The 22,590-nt window shown below is 57.6% G+C and overlaps 1 protein-coding gene across 6 annotated transcripts in view; it reads right to left on the bottom strand.

Moving 5' to 3' along the window:
* Positions 1-6,852: 6,852 nt before the first annotated feature.
* The window catches only part of ITSN1 (intersectin 1), a 182,514-nt gene continuing 166,776 nt past the window's right edge, over positions 6,853-22,590 (bottom strand). For 5 of the 6 annotated variants that reach the window (XM_037040584.1, XM_037040582.1, XM_037040581.1 and 2 more), the window contains 8 exons: positions 21,481-21,579; positions 17,787-17,954; positions 14,458-14,670; positions 13,077-13,198; positions 10,019-10,101; positions 9,727-9,810; positions 9,139-9,312; positions 6,853-7,346 (listed from right to left, as the gene is read on the bottom strand). In XM_037040584.1, coding sequence (XP_036896479.1) covers positions 7,198-7,346; positions 9,139-9,312; positions 9,727-9,810; positions 10,019-10,101; positions 13,077-13,198; positions 14,458-14,670; positions 17,787-17,954; positions 21,481-21,579 — 1,092 coding nt within the window. In that variant the 3' untranslated portion in view covers positions 6,853-7,197. Of the gene's footprint in view, positions 7,347-9,138; positions 9,313-9,726; positions 9,811-10,018; positions 10,102-13,076; positions 13,199-14,457; positions 14,671-17,786; positions 17,955-21,480; positions 21,580-22,590 lie in introns of those variants that run through there. The other variant, XR_005065676.1, reaches the window with a different exon arrangement.

Genomic DNA, 22,590 nt, shown 5'->3' with positions numbered 1-22,590 from the left:
GTGTTCTCGGTGACAACCAGACACCAAAGGGACACACTGGTCTGTCCAGAAAGAGCACGGGAAAGTTACCGGGAGTCAGATCCCCTGGGTAACCGATGAAGCATTCTCTGCTCCTGGAATAGGTTTTAAATTCTTTCTATAGTTTTATGCACTTAAATTAGATACCTAAAATACTCTCATATACATACAGAAAAATAAACTCTCAATGAAAAACCACGCATTACGATAACAAGTTAAATATTTTTGACTACAGAATCTGTTAGCTTTTGCCACAGGTTTCGGCACGGCCTCTGACATGCCGAAAGACCTCCGCACAGAGACCTGGGCAGCACAGGACTGTGAACACAGCGCAGAGTTCGCGGACTCTCTCACTTTGCGTGGTGGAACCCCACGCTGTCCTTGGCAGGACACAACACGACAGGCAGGAAGCCGGAGTGAAGGGCTGAGCACCCTACACAGGCCAGGCCTGCGGCGAATTCCGCAACTGCAAACGTGTGCACGCCAGGGCTGGCCGTGCGGCTCAGGCAGTGCGACACTACCCGTGAGTACCCACTTCTGTGTCCACACACGGCTGTGACGCGGGGGAGGGCAAGGAGGCCGGAAGGCACAGACTTCCGCTGGCCTGGGCTTCAGAGGGCAAATCCACAGCTGGTGTCACAGTTCAAAGACACTCGGGCTATTGGCAACGTGTGTTTTAAATGCAGGCGTAAAAATAAATATCACCAAGATCTTGTGAGTGTGTCCGTATTCCGACGGTGAACATTTAGCGGGTGACGCTCAGAGGGTGTTGCTTAGAAAAATACACACCAAATGCCCGTCCGTGGAAGCAAAGGCGGACACAGTGTTCATCAGATGCCTCCGGAAAACGCTTTCGGGACTTTCTGCAGCTTGGTGCGGCCGTCACACTACACGTAGCAACAGAGCTCTCAGTCGCTACTTGGCTCGAAGTGACAGGAGTCCGCAGGAGACAGATCTGCAGTTTCTGGTCAACGTTCTACTTTTTTACTTAACGATCTTCGTAATCCCAGACAGAATCGAGAAACGGAGAAAGGATTATTGCTGTGTGTGTGGAGAACTGAGACCGTGATCTGCAAAGAGCAAGCAGGGCTTGCAGAGGTTTTGGGGCGTCCTGCCCAGTGGCGAGGAAAAGCTCTGGGGGCAGAGCCACTGTGCCTGCTGTGGAGCTGAGTTTTTCTGGAATGCGAAGCCCCCACACAGTGCGTTCTGGCCTCTCTCCTGACACCGCCCTCTTCAAACGTCATAGATGGGACCCTGTGGGGGGAGCCCAGCCAGGACGTCACTGCGTCTCCAAAGCAGGTGCCCCAGACACCTGTGGTCCACTGGGCCCAGCAGGGCAGGGGTAGCCGGCTCCACGCTCCGCCTCTCCTCAGTGTCCAGCCCCCGGGGAAGCGGCGCTGAGAATCTCCCACCCACACCGGGCCCTGGCCCTGGACACTCATTTTGAAGGCAGAGGCTGGAAAGGCCTGCCTGTCCCACCAGGAAAGGGGAGGAAAGTCCCAGAGGATGAGGAAAGACCAACAGGAAGGGATCTACTTCAAATCGGCAGATCCCATGCCTGGAGCTCCGAGGCCTCCCAGCACCAGCGGGGCCCTGCACTGGGACCCCAGGCAACAGGTGGCTCCCTCTCTGGCTGGGGGAACATCTGTCAGCCAGGGGCCTGGGTCTCGGACCCTCTGACTGGCCCACGCCATCTGGGCCTTTGTGAAAGGCAAGCAGACGGCTCGAAAAGCCCGTCGGCCCAGCTCCCCGCAGCCTGCCCGGGAGACTTCACAGAGTCGGAAACATTCGGTGAAGCCCCACCTGCTCCAAGAACAGACTGAAAATACGGTGTGACCGGAGCTGGCCCCATGGGCAGGCGACCTCACAGTCTCAGGGGACCTGGGGCTCAGAAGGGCCACCCCGGCTGCAGGTCTCCACTGTCACCACCTGGACATTCTACATGACTGCACACAGGGGACCTCACGCTTCCATTGCACTGGGTCCACCAATCACACAGCAGGCCCCACACGTGGCCGCGGCAGGGCCAGGCTGGCCTGCTTCCCCACTCAGCACAGACACCCAGTCACCCCCCAGCCCCGGGTGCCCGTGCGAGCACACACGCGCACACACACCACACACACACACGCACACACATACTAACCACACAGGGGCTTCCCATCTGTGCCCCCACAACAGTCTGAAATTACGGAAGTCGGAGTCCCTGAGCAGAGACCGGGATCAGTCAGTCTACGTGGAGGGGACTTTCTCTGGGACAGGGGCCAAGCCCGGCCCTCCCGCCCACCAATGGACGACACCCCCGGCTCATACCTGAGGCCCCCGCAGCCGGGCCTCAGGGGCGCTCACTGCATCCGAGGCAGAGAAGTGAAGAGGCTAAGGAACCCCTACGGCCTGCCCCAGCCCCTACCACTGGGAAAAGCTAGGAGTCACCCGGTACCCCCGGGAGTGCCGAATTCAAGGTTAGCACCCAGCCCTCTCCCACCCTGCCCGCCGGCAGCCTCAGACCAGCAGCCGCCTGGTCCCTGGGGTCCCGCAAGAGCCGTGTCTCCAAGCAGCACCCCGACTGGGATGGGCAGTGGGGCCCACAGGCTTTCCGGGGGAGCTCGCCCCCTGGTGGCGGCCGCACAGTCGCCAGCTCCTGGCCCGTCTCCCTGGTCCCTGCATCAAGACCCTTCCCCAAAGGCCCTCGTTCTGTTCAGACACAGAAACGGAAGAAAACAGGGATGGGGCAGAAGAGGAGAAATGCCCGGGAGCACAGCTTTAGAAACAGCGGCATGGGAATGTTATTTTTTTTAGTGATAAAAGTACAAAACCAGGGTGCCTGGAAGGAGAAAGGTGCACATTTCTCCTACCAAATAAAAAGAGCCCTGGCCACTGGCGAGTGATCAGGAAATACCAGAAATAGCGGAGAAGCGCTCAGGCTTTCAAGGCTGGAGAAGCCCACCGATGAGCACAGTTTTCCCGGGGCCTTGAACCCCAAACAACTTGCACTCTGCAGGTGGGGGCGGGGGCGGGGGGGTGGAACGCTACAGGCTGGCGCAGACAAGGCCCAGGACCCTCTAGAAACAACTCACCAGACCCCTGGCCTGCAGCAGGGACCAACACAGTGTGGCCGTCAGGTGGGAAGTGAGTGTTGCTGGTTCCTGGGTGGGTGGCCCAGGGCAGGGGAGTGAAGAGGGAGGACCTGACAACCTGGTGTCCCTGCAATCAGTCTTTGGAGGTGGGGGTGAATTTTAACAAGCCATCGGGGTGATTTAAGTGACTTAAAATTAGATCTACAAGTCAGCAAACGCCAGAAAGGCAGGCTGGCCCCACCACCTCACAGCGCCTAGCCGGCAGCCTGGCCCAGGACGGCGTGGAGTTGGGGGGGGAGGGCGCAGGGGGGGTCCCAAACAAACACTGTGCTGTCCGCAGGACTGGCCGGATCGCTGACAGAGCAGAACCAGAGATGGGCGTCTCCAGCAGCCCCTCCGGGCTCACCGCGCCCCGACGGGGGCTGTCAGCTGCTCCCACCCCTTCCAGTGGGGTGGGTGGTCTCAGGCTGTCGGGAACAGACTCTGGCCGCTGAAGAGAACAGGCTGTGTACCTCAGTTCAGCCTGGTGACCTACAAATAGGTAGTGGATCCGATACAAGGCAGGGCGAGGAAATGGGGGTTCTAGAACATTCCCCTGTCCACAGAACATGGCCCCGTTGAGTGTGGGCAGCTGGCACGGAAGAGGAGTCCGCCCGTGTTCCCGCACCAGGGGTGGGGGTGGGGGGCAGACGGGCAGGTGCTGTGACCGAATGCCTCGGGGCACTCGGACCACCGTGGAAGCAGCCACGCCCACGAGAGGAACAAGACCGTCCAGGCTCACGGCCTCTCTCTGGCTCGGGAAGCTCCAAACCCTCTAAGCGCGTGCCTGAAAGGTGAGCAGACCCGCCGCTGGCCCACTGACCACCGGCCGCCCTCAGCGTCCTCGAGCCCCTCTGCAAGGGCAGTGTCTGGGCACCGCAGCCCCGGCGGGGAGGGAGCTGGACATAAAACACAAGGGAGAGGAGAAAGGAGAGGAAACCTGCTCGCTGCTTCCAGCGGGAAGAGACCGCTGTCTACCCCACACAGACTTTCTTCTCGTGAATTGTGAATCAAGAGGCCCAAAGGCCAGAAGGACGCATTCTGGAGCAGCGACAGGGAGGTCTCCTCCTCCTCCCACCGGGAGTGGGCAGACTCCGAGGCGCCCCCACCTGGGGAAAACCAGCGGCACCTCCCCGCCCCCTGCCTCCTCGGCCCCTCCACCTAGGCCTCCCTGTTCCAAGTGCGGCAGCTGCGGCGGCCCTGGGTCCCTCCCCAAGGGCTCCTGCTCCTCACCCTCCGGCCTCACTCCCCTCAGAAGACACCTGAGGTTTAGGGGCCGGGTCACCAAGACAAGATGCGATGCCAGTGATCAATGTGCCCAGTTCTGATACTTAGTTGTTCAAAAGCAAAGAAGAAAAATGCCTTTTTGAACGTGAGTGCTCTTCGCCGGCACAGCCCTCTCCTCCACCGTCAGGGCACAGGACAGGGGTGGGGGCACAGGGTCCAAGCAGGCCGACGGGAACCTGGCCCCACTCTGTTGCATGTCCCTCCCCCAGCATCAGGCCCGCCCCAGATCCGACAAACCGGTCTCCAGGACAAGACGCTGCCTGTCTGCGTGCCAAGAGACAGCATCCACCAGAAGCCGCCCCCCGACTGCGCCGTCCCAGAGAGCTGGGGACCTGGGCTGCCCCTCAGGGTAGCGCAGCCCAGAGAGGAGGGAGTGGGCAGGGCTGTCTAGGGCACCGGAGGCAGAAGGCCAGGATGCAGACAACTGGAGAAGCCCTGTCTTGAAAAAGCAGACATCTAGGTGACAGATCCCTCATTGGCGAGGGACACTTCATCTCTGCGAATCCCTGCCCAGGCAGCCGACAAAGCAGAAGGGAAGAAGAACAGACAGTGCAAGGCTCCACGCCTCCCCCACCTCCCTCTCTCCCCCGACACGCGCTGCGGGTCACGGCTGGTGGAGGGCCAGCGGGCTGGCCCAGGAGGACCCCAGCCCAGCACTGCCCCCTGCAGGCCATCTGGGGAAGCTCAGTGCAGTCGCTCGGGGAACGAGAGTCACCTTTCGTGCAAAACTCACGCTGGTGACGGGACTCTGCAGGCACCCACCTCACACAACTAACAGCACAAGGACGACAAGACGTGTGCCCTGTGCACTCTGTTCCCCTCACGTGGACGGCAACACCTCACGCCGACACGCAAAGCAGGTCAGGGAAGAGGAGGAGGGACAGAGGAACGGTGACCCAGGGCCGCCACAGTGACACGTGCAAAGCTCTTTTCTACCAGAGGGACATGTCCTTCATAGACACACCGAACAAGCTGTGCTGGTTACAGAAACAGGCGAGCGGGAGGTGTACGTCCGGCTACAGATGTGATTTAAAAGAGCTTCCTACCAACCCCAAACACGCAAACATAAAGTGTTTTCATCATGTCCTCTGCCGTGAAGCGGTAACACATGCACACCTGTGTCTGAGTGGAGAGTTTCTGACTGAAGGGCACAACTAGCTGCTCGTTTCAAAAAATACTGTGTCTGTTGTACAAGACCCTGCACTATCTTCAGTAAATGAATAACAAAGTGGTTTTTTTAAAGTATGAAATATAAACTTTGTTGCCCTTTCTGACACACAATTGAAAGCCCTCTGGAGCCCCCACAGTGCCCTTCCGGATCTCCTGCCGTGCCCACAAGGCGGGGACTCTGCCACGGGCCATGTTGAGTTCCCACGGCACTCCCAACCCCCCACCCTCCCCCACCCCCCCGCTCCAGCTCAAGGACCCACAACTGGAGAGCGTGCCGCCTGACATGGGAAAGCAAGCCTCCGGGGCCCAGAACGTGTGCCGAGAACATCTCCTGACCTCAAGGAACTGGGATTCTGAGAACAGCAACGTGAGCAAAAGTGTCCCACTAGCAAATCAAGTTACTGTCTAGTGGACCAGCCTGTCTCCTGGCATTTAAGGGGTGAAAAATCAAAGAACTGAAACCAAACAGCTGACACCTGGTCATACACTCCTGGGGGTCCCACAAGCACGCAGGGACCCCAGGTTCTGAGGAGGCGGCGGGGTGGCAGTGCACGGGGAGGTTTCGGGTCTTCCTCCCGGGGCCGGGGGCCGCGTGTGCACAGGGTCGGACGCACCACGAGATGGATTCCCTTTGCACCTCCCACCCTCTTGGGGATGGCCCCTTTCCTTTCCATGCCTTGGGGATGCCTGTTCGGGAACGCGCCGAAGACAGCCCCCAAAATTCCTGTGACACTTGGGACCTGGTGTGTTCAAGCGAGAGGAGGCTCAGAGCTGGGCAGGAGCAATGACTGTTGGGACACAGGACCTCAGGCCAAAGGAAGGTTTCTCACCTGGACCGGCAACCGGGACCCGTGGCGTGGCCTGCCGCGGCCTTGGGGATGCGCCCCGGCAGAGTACGACTGTAGGGAGCAGGCTTCCCTGCCACCTCCCAGGGCTGCTGGGAGTCAGAATCAATCACCCGTGGTAGCCAGTGGTAGTTTTCATTGACATCTATCCATACAAGACCCCGAAAGGCCTGGAACCCTCCCTGGACTAGCTCTGCAGTGAGCAGCCCAGTGTCTGAGAGGAGACCGTGTGTCCCCCCGACCCCCGTGATCACATCCAGGACGGCATTTCAAATACAACCCCGGGAGGCGGGGTGGGAGATTGGACAGCAAAGACAGAACCACCACAATGTTTCGTGAACACACCAAGGACTCGGCCGAGGGGCCGACGGGGCTGGGGGAGGTAAGACATAGGAGGGTTGCAGAATTCTCCAAAAATGCAGCCACCGCATTTATAAATTATTTGACAGTAACCAGAACCGTGCCTCAGGCGCAGGGACGGGCCGGCTCCCCAGCAAACCCCGCTGGGCGCTGTCAGATGTCCAAGTCCCTAAAAGCCATCACGAGACTGCAGTGAAGACAGAGGGGGACAGTTTTGTTTTGTCACAGGGGAGACTGTTTGGGGGAAAGGATTGTCGACAAACTCCTGGCATCGTTAGGGGCCCTCCTTCGCCGTCCCGCCACCCTGCGGCTCACCCCCACGGTGGTCTCAGGAAGGCAAGGCCCTTCCCGGGCCGTGCCCTCCAGCCCAAGAGGGACCCCCGGCGCCCGCCCTGGGCCACTCCCTAGGGCTCGTCAAAGAGCTGAAGGTCCAGGCGGACCACAATCTCTCCCGTGGGGACTTCGTGCAGCAGGAGACACTTGGTCACCGGGCCCTTGGAACCCTGGTCCTTCTTGATGTCAGCCACGCGGATCTCCGTCCGACCCAAGAAATCTGAAAGGAGAAGGAACAGGCCTGCTCAGAGAGAGCATGCCGCCTCCGCCGGGCCCAGGCCTGGTGCGCTGGGGGCTCCAGGGAACGTTCTGAAGCCCTTCCTCGCAAAGGGAGGCAGGCCGGTTCGGGAGTCCATGAATGGAGGAAAACGCGCTGGCCCGTGACTCTAGGTCCTCTCTCGCTCCCTCCACCCAACACAAATCAGAGATAAGTGTAAAGGTCACAGTCTCCACTACACTCAGGGATGATTATTAGCTGCATGACAGAGGGAGCAGAAAGGAAAGGACACCTGGGTGGCACAAAGGAGAGTCTAGAGGGGCTAAAATGCAGACTGTGAACCCCACACACACGGGGGCCCCCACTGGGCCAGATGGGTGTCACTAAGCCACACAATTAGAAATGTGCGTGCTCTCAAAAGAGATCACTGGGAAGAAAGACAGCACCTGCGGGACAGACGTCAGACAGTCCTTCCTTCTTCCCAGGCGCTGTCACAGGGGCCGCTCCACAATGTGGCAGCACTTTCAGAAAAGTCAGGGGAGGTGAGCTGGGCCTGCTTCTTACGCACCACCCAGGGGGCCACAGGGCAGGCTCCAGGGGTGGCGCGGAGGCCTCAGCGGGGGACCACACGCTTCCCGCAGGTCCCAGGACAATCTCGACACGGCTTTCCACCCAGCACTGAGCCTCGGGAGGAGGAGGGCTGCACGCACATCTGAAACTGCTGAAATGCCCACACGCACCCGTGCAGATGGTGCGGAAGGGCCTGCGGACCATTCATTCTGTCCTGTGCTCGCCTGAGAGCGATTTCCCGCAATGCACTCTGATCTGGGCACTTCGGGCAGGAGGCAGCCCCTTCCTGGTGCCCGTTTAAAACCCAGACGTGTCCTGGTGGGCAGACCCCAGTCGGTTCTGCCTCGAGGTGCATTTCCTGTCAAAAATCTCTGAGGCAAGAGCAGCGGGGGATTTGCCCCTTACACCCCAGGGGAATTGTTACGCCTCCCTACTTCACAATTTAAAAATAAACCCAATTTAGCCTCGGTTGACAGACAGGCAGAGTCCAGCGTCCTGGCCCGGCTCTAGTACTTAGCGGGCCGGGCAGCTGTCCCCATGGGCAGGGACTCGGAGCCGCAAACGCACGGGGAGAGTTCGTGTAAACGTGCAGAACATGCTATGGAGCTTTGCACAGACCGCGCGGACACCAGACGCCCCCCAGCACCTAGCCGTCCTCCGTGAATGTGGTCTTCAAACCTGCTCTCTGCTTTGTGCTGGGTGGAGGGAGCGAGGGAGCCCCCGGAGTCCTTGGCCAACCCCATTCTCTTCCAGGCTCGGAGCAGAAACAGAAAACTGCTTTCGGGGGAGACGCACTCAACACAGTTCCGTGTTCTCGATTCACTGGGGGCGTCACCCAGGGGCTCGGCCACCCTTGTGGCTCAACGGGCTGCTTTCACTCACCGTCACCATGGATTTGGGCCGAGGACTAATGGGCCGGGCTGGGCTTTGGGGCGAGCCCTCCTTGCAGTCGCCTCCCTGGGGGACACACGGGACCACGGCGTTTGTCTAGGGGAGCCAGACGCCCCCAGACCGGTAGCTCTGCTGCCTGCTCTGAGAGGCGCCGGCAGAGGGGCAGTATGTCACCCGGGGAGGCTGAGTGTTGTCCTGCTCTTGCCTCATCTACGTGTCGGGGAGAAGCCCACGCAGGCTGGGGAGCCACATCTCCGGGAGAAGGCATTTACTGCTGGAGTCCAGCGGCAGGGAGGGAGGGAGGAGGGGCTGGGCGGCGGCCGTGCCCACTCACCGTCCGGCGAGAACTGGTCCCTCTCGAACACGGTGACGCAGAGCACCTCCTGCTCCAGGTCTCTGACGAAGAACTGGCAGTTGGAGTTCCATTTGGGGTTCAGCGTGTCCTGGATGGTCTTGGTGATGTGGCACTGGGACCCCATGGTCACCTCACAGTAGGGGTTGCTCTTCCCTGGGGGGGACAGAGCCCGCTCGACCCGGGCCCACGACGGGCGCTCCTGGGCTCCAGGCGGATCTTGGGCCCAGCGCTCCTTTTGGTTGCCTCCTCCGCCACGCCCACCTCCCAACTCAGCATCACCCCGAAACTAAAGCGGGTAACTGGGTGAGGGGGCTTTGAAACTACGCTTCCCTCTGCCCTCGCCTCCACCTTAGCTTGTGTCCTGCCTGCGGGGGACTAGCAGCCACTCGGACCACCCCAAAAAGCAAGATGCTGAAAAGGATTTAAGAAAAAAAAAAACAAAACTCTAGGTTTTCAACAAGTGCTAGAAAAACCAGTTCTGAAAGGAAATCTTGGGTGATGGAAATGGCACGTTTTTTACTTGATTCAGAGCCAGGCACAGGTTCGGGGGGGCCCCGGGGTCCTCACCGTGGGACCGGCAGGGCTTCAGCTCGATGCCTTCAACCACGTTCACCATCAGCCTTCCGATCCCAGTTGCCCTCTGGGAGCGTGCTGCAGCGGGGAGAGAGCGATGCATCAGCATCAGACACTCCCCACCCCTGCCCACTTCGCCTCCGGCTCCCTTGCTGCAGAGGTTTGCCCTGCACCCTGCTCTCCCTTCCCCCACGCCCCCATCCTGGGCCTCGCCACCCCCAGGCCCACCCTGGGCTCCAGGGTTCCAGGGCCCCACCCAGTGGTTCCCTGCCCGGCCTCAAGTTACCCAGGTACGCCTTCTCCCGCTTCTTCTTCTCGGTCTCTATGTAGAGTTCCGAAGCAGCTTTGATTTTCTGCACCCAGGCCGTCCTTGGAAAGGAAAAGACAGACCTCAGGGGAGAGGCTTCAGGTCTGTTTGCATGCAGCGCCCCGGGCCCTGCTGGTTCATCTGGCTCAGACGACAAAGGCTCGGGAAGAAAGTGTTGCTCCGCGTCACCTGAGGCGCAAGGCCCTTCCTCCCGTTAAGAAGAAAGGCACGGTGACATGTGTACTGGAGTTCCCAAGAGCTCGCTGGTGGCCCTGAGCACACCCATCCATGGGAACTGCAGTCCCAGAGGTGGTGAGGCACCAGTTCCCCCACCCCCTGCTGGGGAGCACCCCACACGTGCCCGCCCAGCAAGGCCAGATGGCCATCCTGCACTGAACACCCAGGGGAGCACAAAGCCATCTCCCAGGTAAGGGGCGCTTTCCTTGACAGAGAGACCCACCCGGGCGAGCACCGAGCGGTGCCGTCTCTCTATTGTCCTTCAGAGGCCTGTGTGTGCTACCACTGGGGCCCCTTTCTGGCGTGGCACAGGGGCTCCGTGCAATGCCGTGGCCTTGTGCCAGGTCCACCCTTCAGAAAATGATCTGCTCTGTCTGGCCCCGGGGCGGAGTCTTGAAGGCGTGATGGGAGCAGATCACCCGCAGCAGGACCCGGGATGTCTGTCCACGTGACCCCACAGGGGAGGGGTCTGGGTCAGGGGGCCTCTCAACCCCCCCCCCCCGTGGTTTCCTTTTTCTTTCAGCCACTTGGGAACCCTGAGATGCTCCATTTATCTCAAAGAACGCTGAAGAGTTCCACCCCCTAAAAATTCTCAAGCAAAATTACTTTCAATTCGTTGCATTTTGAAACGTTCCTGCTGTGAGTCAACCTTCTGTGAGGCTCTGGAAGAAGGTATTGCCACATTCCGTGTCCCCTCCGGTCAGGGATTGTTGCATTATAGCTTGAGGAAGGTTGGGACCTGCTGATTCATTAAACATCCCTCCAAGATGGAGGCGTAGGTAGAAATACTGTGCCTCCTCGCACAACCAAATCTCAAAAACAAAGACTTTGAAACAAAAACACAACCAGAACAAACAGAAAACGGAACTGTACAGAAGTATGACGACGAACCATTCACCCAGACTGGTAAGAGGGCACAGTCCTTGGCCTGCGGAAAGGGGTCCTGGTAGGAAAAAGCGGTGGTTGGCAGACCTGGGTGAGGGGAGGAAACGAGCAGACCCAATCCTGTGAAGCGCGCAAGGCAGCTGGCTGACCGAGGTCACACATTCACATGCGGATAAATCGGACAAAAAACGGTCAGTAAGACAAACCGCGCAAGCCAGGGCCCCATTGCCGAGAAATAAAGCCTAAAAGTACCAACTGAAAAAACTTGCGGGGATTGAGGTGCTGGGAGACTCCCAGCCTCACAGGAGAGTTCGCTGGAGAGACGCACAGGGTCCTAGAACGTACACAAGCCCACCCACCTGGGAACCAGAACCAGAAGGGCCCGGTTTGCTTGGGGAAAGCTGCAGAGGGGACCAAAATCCGAGAGAGAGCAGAACAAACACCATTTCTCCCTCTCTGACCCCGCCCCCACATACAGCATCACAACCCAGCGACTGGGTCACCCCACCCTGGTGAACACCGAAGGCTCCGCCCCTCATATGTAACAGGAACGACCAGACCAAAAAATTATGGCTCAAATGGAAGAACAAATCAAAACCCCAGAGCCAATACTTTTAAGCAACCAAGAGACAGCCAAACTATCAGATGCACAGTTCAAAACACTGGTGATCAGGATGCTCACAGAACTGGTTGATTTTGGTCGCAAATTAGATGAAAAAATGAAGGCTACACTAAGTGAAATGAAGGAAAATGCACAGGGAACCAATAGTGATGGGAAGAAAACAGGGATTCAAATCAATGGAGTCGACCAGAAGGAAGAAAGAAATGACCAAACAGAAAAGGATGAAGAAACAAGAGTTCAGAAGAATGAGGAGAGGCTTAGGAACCTCCAGGACATCTTAAACATTCCAACATCCAAATTATAGGGGTACCAGAAGGGGAAAAGGAAGAGCAACCAGTGGAAAAGTTATTTAAACAAATAATAAAGGCGAACTTCCCCAATCTAGCAAAAGAAATAGACTTCCAGGAAGTATAGGAGGCTCAGAGAGTTCCAAAGAAGTTGGACCCAAGAAGGAACACACCTAGGCACACATCATAATTACATTACCCAAGGTTAAAATGAAGGAGAGAATTCTAGAAGCAGCAAGAGATAAGGGGACAGTCACCTACAAAGGAGTTCCCATCAGACTGTCAGCTGATTTCTCAAAAGAGACCTTACAGGCAAGAAGGGGCTGGAAAGAAGTATTCCAAGTCATGAAATCCAAAGACCTACAGCCAAGATTGCTTTATCCAGCAAAGCTTTCATTTAGAATGGAAGGGCAGATAAAGTGCTTCTCAGATAAGGGCAAGTTCAAGGAATTCATCATCACCAAGTCCTTTTTATAGGAAATGTTAAAGGGACTTAGTTAAGAAAAAGAAGATAAAAAATACAAACAGTGAAAGGACAGCAAACTCACAGTTATTAACAACCACACCTAAAACAAAAGCAAACTAAGCAGACAGCTAAAACAGGAGCGGAGCCACAGAAATGGAGATCACATGGAGGGTTAGCAACAGGGGAGTGGGAGGAGGAGAGAGAATGGGGGAGAAGGTACAGAAAATAAGTAGCACAGACGGTGGGGAGAAACTAGGGGGAGGGCAAGAGTAGTATGGGACATGTAGAAGCTAAAGAACTTGTGACACATGGACATGAACGAAAGGGGGAAGGTGAGTGGGAGGGGTGTGCAGGGTGGAGGGGAATGAAGGGGGGATGGGACAACAGTAATGGCATAATCGATAAAGTATATTCAAAAATTACATATATATGTCATTGTAAATGTCAATAAAATGCCAGAAGTTACTCCAACATTAGCCCCCACCCCGCAGGGCCCTGCACTGGGCAGGCCCAGCGCCCAGCGCCCGAGGGCGGCCGTACCTCTCATTGATGCTCTCAGCCCGCAGGGTGTAGACGCGGTCGATGTGGGAGATGTGGAAGACGGGCTCGTCCCCGGAGGGGTCGGTGGGCAACTTTACCAGAACCTCATTCAGGAAAATTGGCTGAAAAGCAATACGTGAGCATTATGACACCGGGCGGGTGTCTGCGCGCGCCCACACGCTCCGAACGTGTGCACCTGTGAACCAGACTGAGTCCCAGTAAACTAGAACCTGTCCGTGTGCACGCGCACATGTGTGTGTGAGTGTTCCAGCACACTCCGCCAGAATACTGACTTGGTGTTACTGTCAACTTCATAGGTAGCCAATGGCACACACGGACGCCCCCGTTCTGCAGGTCCTTTCAAGTCCTTTGGGACAAGAGCTGGCCTGTTACCCTGCAGCGTCCGGACCGGCAAACGGCAGGCGCCAACTGGGCCTGCAAGTGACGCCCCCGCCTGCCGAAGGTTTCCCTACGACGTTGCTGGTGACGACCGCCTGTGTACGTGGTCCTCTCTTCTAAAACGAGGCTGGCTGCTGCTTCAGAGAACACCCGTCTGTGGGCACACCCCCGCGGACACACACTTAGAAAAACGGTCTCCCACAACCAGAAGACACGAACAATTCTGCGGAAACTCCTGGCTGGGGCTGCTCGCACCGGCTGCGGGGTAGGGCGCAGACGGCCCAAGCTTCGCTGAGAAGTCTGGGGGCACCCAGGAATATCCGGGGATGGGCACCTGAGCCCTACTCCCATCCTTTCCCACACCCGCTTGTCTGCACACTGGACCATGAGCCCCGGGCCGGGTGGGCCTGCATCCAGGCCCAGGCCCCACGCAGCCACCGGGAANCGCACCGGCTGCGGGGTAGGGCGCAGACGGCCCAAGCTTCGCTGAGAAGTCTGGGGGCACCCAGGAATATCCGGGGATGGGCACCCAGGAATATCCGGGGATGGGCACCTGAGCCCTACTCCCGTCCTTTCCCACGCCCGCTTGTCTGCACACTGGACCATGAGCCCTGCCGGGCCGGGCGGGCCTGCATCCAGGCCCAGGCCCCACGCAGCCACCGGGAAGCTAGTAGATGGTACGTCCACTGACGGCGCAGGCCCACCGTGGAGAGGCCGTGGGCAGGGGCCAGGCCACTCCGGTAAAGTAAGTTGTCATCTTGTTGCTGGTGGAGGGTCTGCCCTTCATTTTGTAAAGAACACAATTTCTGTGAAGCGCAACAAAGCAAAGCTCAAGAAAAGGAGGCGTCCCGTCACTGGGGACCCTGGCCACTGCCCCTCCCCCTCCGTGCCACACCCCTGAACCTGACAGCAAGCTGGCTCCCGGCCACGACCTCCCCCAGCCCGCCCTGCCGGTGCCACCAGGCAGCGGAAGCCGACTTACAGTTTTGTACATTTTATACTGCAGGTTGGACTTGGGGCTGAAGACCTTGTCTGCGCCGGAGGAGCCCAGGGGCCTCAGGATCTGGGTCAGCAGGAGGAAGTCGTTGAAGAGGAAGCCGTACAGCTCCTTGTTGCTCTTGGCCTTGTAGAGCTTCCCACTGTGCAGGAACTTGCGTGGCCCCAAGCAGTTGGTCACGGAATTGAACACGAGTTGCTGAGAAAGGACACAAAGCCCAGGGAAGAGACAACGAAGTTGGGCCAGGGCGTGTTTGGGGGTTTTCTGCACCTGGAGGGTGGGCCGCACCAGTATCGGGGGGCCCGCAGGGCTGCGGCAGAGGCTCCAGTCGAGGGCCCCAAAAACAGCATGTGGCGTGAAAGATGTCACACGGCCAAGCTGAGACCCGTGCGGTCTCACTCACGTGTGGGGCACAAAACTGAAAGCGACAAATGAACAGGCGAGAGGGACACGCAGGTCGAGCAAATGGAGCCTCACACAGACACGGGCAGCTACGTGGTGGTGACCGGGGAGGGGCAGGGAGAGTCGAGGGCAGAGGGGTCCAGCGTGTGGTGGCGGAAGAAGTGTGATTTTGGTGGGTGGGCACACGGGCAACGCACAGATCCTGTGTCACAGAAGTGCACGTTTGAAACCTGGGTGACCTTATTCAGCAATAAGGTCACCCCAGTAGGTGCAACCAAAAAACGCAGAAGGAACCTCGGGGAAGACCTGAGGCAGGGCGGGGCCCAGCGGGGCTGTGTGCGGCCTCCCAGCCCAGCTGAGTACACGGGGCTGGAGCTGGTCAGCCTCACCCAGCCCGCTGGTCCTGAGACGTGACAAAGACAGCTCTCTCCCTGCCACTTCCCACACCCGGGAGATGGCTCCGAGTGCCATCCCCCTGGGCTCTGTCACCTCTCTCTGCCATGCCCCCAGGCTCTGTCACCTTGCATAAGCGGGTTCTGAAGGGGCAGAGGGAGACCGAGGCACCTCACTAGAACCCCCTTTCCTGACAGCAGGGGACAGATGGGGGAGAGGAAGGCCACAGCTGTGCCCCAGCAGCTGCAGGGACCAGACAGGTGTCACGGGCCCCTCCTGCCCACATCCCAGCCCCAGAGCAGTGCTCCATCCAGCGGCCGTCAAGGCCAAGGCTCTCTCAGAACTGCAAACCCTGCAGCGAGAGGCGATGAGGTTGGCAACACGCAACCCTCCAGGGCGGCCGGGGCCACTGTCCACCCCCCACTGGGAGAAGGAGTCATCGGGGCCTCTGTGACCAGAGCATCAAGGGACAGCGGCCCCCCCCATGCCCTCAGGCACAGGGAGGAAGGAGTGGCCTCCACCTCCCACCGAGGAACAGGAGCCTGGGGGCACTCTGGCCCTCTCTGCTTCCCGACAGAGAAGGTGAGCCGTGCAGAGACGACGATGAAGAAGAGCCAGCTTGGCCCACATCTGGTTGGCGTCGCTTATTCACCCTCAAAAGCCGTGGCCCACAAGTGGCCCGGCCAACGCGGGACTTCTGTGCGTTGGGAACAGACAGGAAGGTCAAAGACAGGATTAAACTGACACATAATAATGGCTGTGTGTCCAGAATGGGGTCAGGAGCCAGAAGCCAACGTGACCGTGACCTGGGCACGGGCACAATGGCAGCTGTGACAACAGCAAGGAAAGACCAAGGAAGGGTGACGTCAGAGCCACAAAAGCAAATGACAGAGTTTACTCTGTTCTTAATGTTTTAAGCTTAAGAGCCGCCCTCGATGATTCCCTGACTGCAGCCGTGAGGCTCGGTGCTCCAAAGTGTGTGTGGTTAGGGGGGCCACTCTGCCAGGAAGACGGGGAGCGTACTGAGCAACGGCCCATGGGTAGGTGCTCGGGAAATGTTCACTGAATGAACAAAGGGGTGAGTGGATGAACAAATGGATGGATGGATCCAACTGGTGAGTGCCCCTGGATTGCACTCAACATGGAATTCCAACATGGGAGCCCCCATGTTTCCCACGGGACCCCTTCCACAACTCACGCCCTCCACCTGCACAGACGGCGAGCAGGAGGTGGGTGGGGAGGAACAGGTAGCCACTTGCTCAGGTAGTGACTGCCTTTGAAGCCACCGGAGAGTGGGGGAGGGAGGCACAGTCTGCCTGGGCACCGTGGTGAACCCTGGGGAGTGGCACGTGTGTGTCTGCGAGTAAAACGGAAGGAAAGGCACATGCCCCGAAGAAAGGTACGTACGAGAGGAGACGTTTCTGATTCTGGGAGTAGAGGGGACTGAATATGCTGACACACCAGTGAAAAATTTAAAAATGGGGTGAAGTATAAAAATGCACTTTTTAAATGTAAGCAGGGTGATAAAAATAAGAACTTTGCAGAGGCAGAAACAGAAACAGAACAAAAATGCAGTTCTGGCCGGGTAGCTCAGTCGGTTGGAAAAGGTTGTGAGTTCAATCCCTGGTCAGGGCACAGGCAAGAATCAACCAATGACAAACTGGTGTTTTGCTCTCTCTCTCTCTCCCCCTCTCCATCTCTCCCTTTCTTTCTCTCTCTTTCTCTCTCTCTCTCTCTCTCTCTCTCTCTCTGTGTCTAAAATCAGTAAGTAAAAAATTAAAAAAGAAAAGAACATGCTAACCTTCGATGATAAACAAGACTCAGCTGGCTTTGGCCCTGAAAGGCTCTCCTGAGTCTGGTGACCTTGACCTTCCACTTTAGTGGTTACATGGTGTGCAGAAGACGGGGGTGTGTCAGGGCCCGTGGGATGTGGGGCATCTAACAGGGAATCACAAAAAGCTGGATCCCAGGAAGAATGACAAACTCAAACACAGAAAAAACAAGCAAGAAACCTGTACTGTTTCTGACCCTGGTGTAAGGGGAGGGAAAAAGTGTCCACAGGGCAGTGCCCACCCACATTTAAGCCACACTTCACACAACCGGTGTGGTCTCCAGAGCCCCCTCTGCTAATTTAGGGCAACCCCGGCAGCCATCCCCCAGGAAGGAGCGTGACTTCAGACCACCCAGACCCCAGAGCTCAAGTTCCGAGGACACAAGCTCGCGATCGATGGAAAATACCGGCGCACGTGGGGGCGTGGGTCTCAGCAGGGGGGCCACCAGAAACAGCAGATGGGAGCTAGACACGGGGATTATCAGATTTGAAACAGACAGGGTTGTGTTTAAAACGTGTTAGGAAATAAATGAGAAGTGTGGCCAGCTGTGCGAGAGGAATAAGACACTAGGAAGAAACCAGCGCATTACAGAAAATAAGAACTACCGGAAACGAAATGGAGAGAGACTGGCGGGCTGTGGCCGGGAGACGGGGGCGGTGCAGGCCCAGGCCCCGCCCCCGGGCTCACCTCCGACAGGCCTTCGCACTGCACGTGCGCCTGGATCCACTCCAGCCGGTCCGAGTTCTCCTTCTCCCGCACCCCTTCGTTCACCTGCGAGCACAGCTCCTCCGCCTTCTCCAGGGCCTGCCTCAGGTGGCTGTGGTCCGGGTGGGTCTCCGGAGTGTTCTCCAGGATCTGCCCGGGAACCCAGAAGACAACAGCTGGATTGGGGGCCGGGGTTCATGGTCCTGGAGGGACTCACGCTCCTGGAGGGACAGGCCTCCTGGGCGGCAGACACTGGGGCCACTGAGCCCTGAGGGCCCAGCGCACCAGGACAGGGAGCGCTGGCAGGAGCCCCTTGGGGGGCGGGGGTGCCACATTGTTCGTACTTGGAGCATGAGGAGGGCAGAGGCCACAGCGATGCAGTAATGATCCCGTCCGCACCCGAGTGGATTTCTCCCATGTGAACGGGTCCGTCCTGCGGCTCAGGCCCGGAATGCAGACCGGTGTTTTTCTGGACAGGCTGTTCCAGCCATGGTTATGAGTCCCCAACCTAAACCTCCTGCAGGAAACCTCCTGCAGGAAACCCCCTGCTCTGCCCGTGATCAGATGTGACCTGGGCCAGGGACAGACACGTGCTGAGCCTCTATGTCCTCATCTGAAACATGGGGACGCTAACGGCACTCCCGGAGAAGGTTGTCGTCGGGGGACTGAATGCCTTGACCGGAGCAAAGCGCTCCTCAGTTCCCGGGGCTTCAGAAGGTGCTCGGGAAAGACAGCAGTTCCCAGCAGATGCTCCAGGGGCCCTGGGCCCAGACACAGGCAATACGGAGAGGGACCCTAAGGGCAAGGGGAGGACGTGCCCCCCCGCCGCCTGAGATGCACTGGGGGCAAGTTGAGGCTGGACCCACCCAGGCCTTGTCTACCTACAAACACACCTTGTTTTGCCCTGTTTCAAAGATGTGTTTTAATAAGAGGAAGGATTGTGGGAACCCCAGTCGAGCAAGTCTATCGGTGCTGTTTTCCCAAGAGGCTCAAGTGGGGGGCAGCATTTTTTAGCAATCTAGTATTTTTTCATGGGGGTGTGAACCCGCAGGGCCTCCAAGGTCCACCTGGACAGACAACGCCAGCAGCCTCACCCTGAAGAGCACCTCACCTCAAATGCGCACTTCGGTTTAACGTCATAGGTAGGCACCCGAACGGAGAAGGGTGCTCCCACCCTGGGACCTCCTCGACTGCCCTCCAAGCCTCTCGCGTGACCACATGAGAAGGTCTGGGGCTGGGACTCTGGAACAGGAATCTTCCAGAGCTCCCCGTGCGATTCTGTCATGCAGCCCAGTGTGGGGACCGCTGCTCCAGACTGGGACCCCAGCACTGGCTCACATACATGCGTTTGTTTTGTTTCAAAACGAAAACAGGCCTATTGGTTTTTTGGTTTTTTTAAATAAAGATTTTATTTATTTATTTATCTTTAGAGGGGAAGGAGAGAGGGAGAGAAACATCAAGGTATGGTTGCCTCTCGTGCGTCCCCTGCTGGGAGTGGGCCTGCAGGGAACCGGCCTGCAACCCAGGCATGTGCCCTGACTGGGAATCGATCCATGATCCTCTGGTTCTCAGGCCCGCGCTCAATCCACTGAGCTACACCAGCCAGGGCCAGGCCTATTGGTTTTTCTAATTGTGAAAGGGAGATTGTGCAACAGTCAGAAAGTTACGAAGAATCCCACAACCTCCACACCTGGAGGGGACCTCCGGTCAAGTATTTGTTAACATACTCTGCTATGTACATGTAAACATGATTTTTTTAAAGTAAAAATAGGATCAGGCTGTCCCGTCGCACTGTCCCCCTAAGTGGCGTGTCATTTGCTGTCCCTCATCTTTACGGGCTCTGCGACGGGTCACTGCGAGGGGACACCACAGTGCCTTTATACGCATCGCGTCCCAGGAAGCTCCAGGCAGTTTCTGACACTTCGCTGTCCCTCTGATGAGTCTCCCACACGAGCTCCCGACGCAGAGGCGCCGGCCACGGAGGCTGAGCAGCTGGTCTGGAGGTGGAGCAGCCGCCCTCCCCGGCACATCCTCGCCACCCGAGTCCTTCCCATGCCTGCCTGTCGGAAGCCCCAGAAGGGGCATTTTCTTGTTTTGCTCTGCATTTCTTTTATTGCCAGTGAATCTGAACTTTTTGTAGATTCAGCGTGTAAATGATAAAGCTAACAGTTATAGACTGCTGAGTATGAGCCAGGCCTTTATGTATATGAGCTCAGTTAATTCCCACAAGGGTGTGTGGGAGGGGCTGCTGGCGTCCCTGTTCTACAGATAAGAAGACTGAGGCCCAGAGAGGTCAAGAACTCACCCGACGGCGCACAGCAGTGGTGCTGAGATTCAAACCAGATTAGCTCCTGACTATGTGCTCCTCACAGAAAGTGGACATGGCCTCTCAGAAATGTCTAGTTGCACATTGTACCTATCTTTCTATTAGTGTGTTTGTCCCTTTCTTTTTAAGTTGTAAGAGATAGGTAGGCAGATAGGTGACAGATTTGTGTACATTTCAGCACATATGTATATATGGTTAAAAATATGTTTACCCAGTTTAGAGCTGTCATTTGTCTTTCTCCACTGTTCATTATATTTTGCTATACAGAAATTTTTTAGAAAAATATTTGTGTGTCCTGGCTGATGTGGCTCAGTGGACTGAGCGTGGGCCTGTGAACCAAAGGGTCGCTGGTTCAATTCCTAGTAGGGACACAGGCCTGGGTTGTGGGCCAGGTCCCCAGTAGGGGGCGTGTGAGAGGCAACCACACACTGATGTTTCTCCCCTTCTTTTTCTCTCTCCCTTCCCTTCTCTAAAAATAACAAATAAAATCTTGAAAAGAAAAGTATTGCGTGATTTCAATAGTGCCTGTCGAGCTGGGGGAGAGGAAACAGTCACCACCGGCTCCTTTCAGAACTACTTCCTCAGCTGCACCAGTGCGGCCGCAGGGCATTTCGTGGGGTGCAGCTGGCACTGGACTGGAGAGACCCCTTACAGGGGAGGGAGATTCGGGACATACAAGGGGACTGAGGAAATCAGTTATCAGATCAAGAAAAATGGGAGCCAGGCCTGTGATAGGGAAGGAAGTCGCAAATATACGGAAAGAGGGACGCCTGGCATGAATGCGTGCGCACACTCGCAACTGTGCAAATGTGTGTGTTTGAATATACACAATACATGTCTTCCCAGGCTCTGCCACTGAGAGACCCACGAGGCACCACAGCCCAGGGCCCCCCTCTTTCTCCCACCACTTTTGCCAATTCTGTCTGCTCATCTGGAGGACAGGAGCGCAGCGGGTCCCACTGGCCGCAGGTTCCCCGTGAAGAGGAGCCAGACCCAGCCTCGCTCTCTTGTGCACCTGCTGCCCCTGGTTCCGTAATCCCAGGCTCAGAGGACTCCAGAGAGCTCCTCTCGCTGGTCTTTCCAGGTGGGAAAGAACCAAGGTCTGAGCTGTCACCTTCCAACTTAGGGGCAGAAACCACCTGCATGCCCTCGGAAGGTCATATGCTATTAGCTGTTTTCACAGTAAATGGCTTTTCTTGCTGAGTTACCACGCAGGCGCCACCCCACCCCGTGGGCACGAGGTCTCTGCACAGCAGGCAGCAGGCACCCTGGCTGAGGCCTCTCCCGAGGCCCTGGCTCCCTGAAGCCCCCAGAAAGCAGCTCTGCCCAGGAACAGAGGGCGGCACTTACGTTTTTAATGATCAGGGGGTACCTTGTCACCCGCTGCATGGGCTTCAGGATGAAACTGGACAGCGGCATGCCTTTGCACCGAGGGTCCATCGCCAACCTCTGCAATGAGAGACCCCTCTGACTGTCCTGCAGCAATCAGCACGGTCCAGTTGGTGGCATTAACAGTGGCATCAGTGGTGACACCTCAGGGTCCTGGATGATCACCCAGGAGCCGGACCCTGGTCCCAGACGAGGCACTTTGTGGACAAGGGCCAGAGACCTGCACATGTGACTCAGCCCCCAGGGTCGTCCCTGCACTCCAGGTCCCTTCAGGGGACACACAGCTCCTGACTTACAGAGATGAGATTGGAGGCTGTTTACCCAGATTTCTGCGGTAAACATTCCCAGGAACAAGGACCGTCAGGAGAATAAAAGTTCCCCTTTGGTCCCGGAGGTGCTGGGAGGGCAGGTTGTTGAAGGTGGAGCCTCTACTCCGCCCCCCCGCCCCCCACGGAGCCCCAGGCAGTGGGGACGGCAGAGCTGGGGCAGAGGGGTCAGGACTCCAGCTTTGGGGCCTGCCCAGGACGCTCTGCCTCTTTCTCCCACCACTTTTGTCAATTCTGTCTGCTCATCTGGAGGACAAGAGACCTTCTGTCCCCAGAAGGTGACCTATGAGTCACTGGGATCATATGGTGACTCAGCTCTCAAAGGCGCAGGTTTTCTGCCCTGAGTTGGGCCCCAGGCGTGGGGAACCGGCCACACCTGAACCGGCCCCCACCACAGGCGGTCGAGGCCCATCCAGCTCCCACAGGGATGAGGCGGGAGAGCTGATGGAGGCAGGACGGGGAGGGGAGGGGAGAAGGGACAACACGCCCCTCCCTGGACAGGGTCGGCACTTCCCTGAAGTGCAAGGGCATGAGGTGATGAACTCATCCCACCTGTGCCCTTTGCAGAAACCCCAGGTGGCCCAGGGCACCTGCCAGCCCAGCATCTGATCCCCGCAGGCCCCGCTAGGCCGCCTGCCCAGCGCTACCTGGGCCCTTAGAACGACCTGCGAATGCCCCATTCGCCGGCTAGCACAGGGCAGCTTCAAGGTTGAGGGACAGCGCGGGGGAGACAGAGAGAACAGAT

This window comes from Sturnira hondurensis, unplaced genomic scaffold (assembly GCF_014824575.4).
Source record: "Sturnira hondurensis isolate 20B ecotype Veracruz unplaced genomic scaffold, ASM1482457v3 Scaffold0002640, whole genome shotgun sequence".
NCBI lineage: Eukaryota > Metazoa > Chordata > Mammalia > Chiroptera > Phyllostomidae > Sturnira > Sturnira hondurensis.
This window is presented reverse-complemented; position numbering and strand designations above follow the sequence as displayed.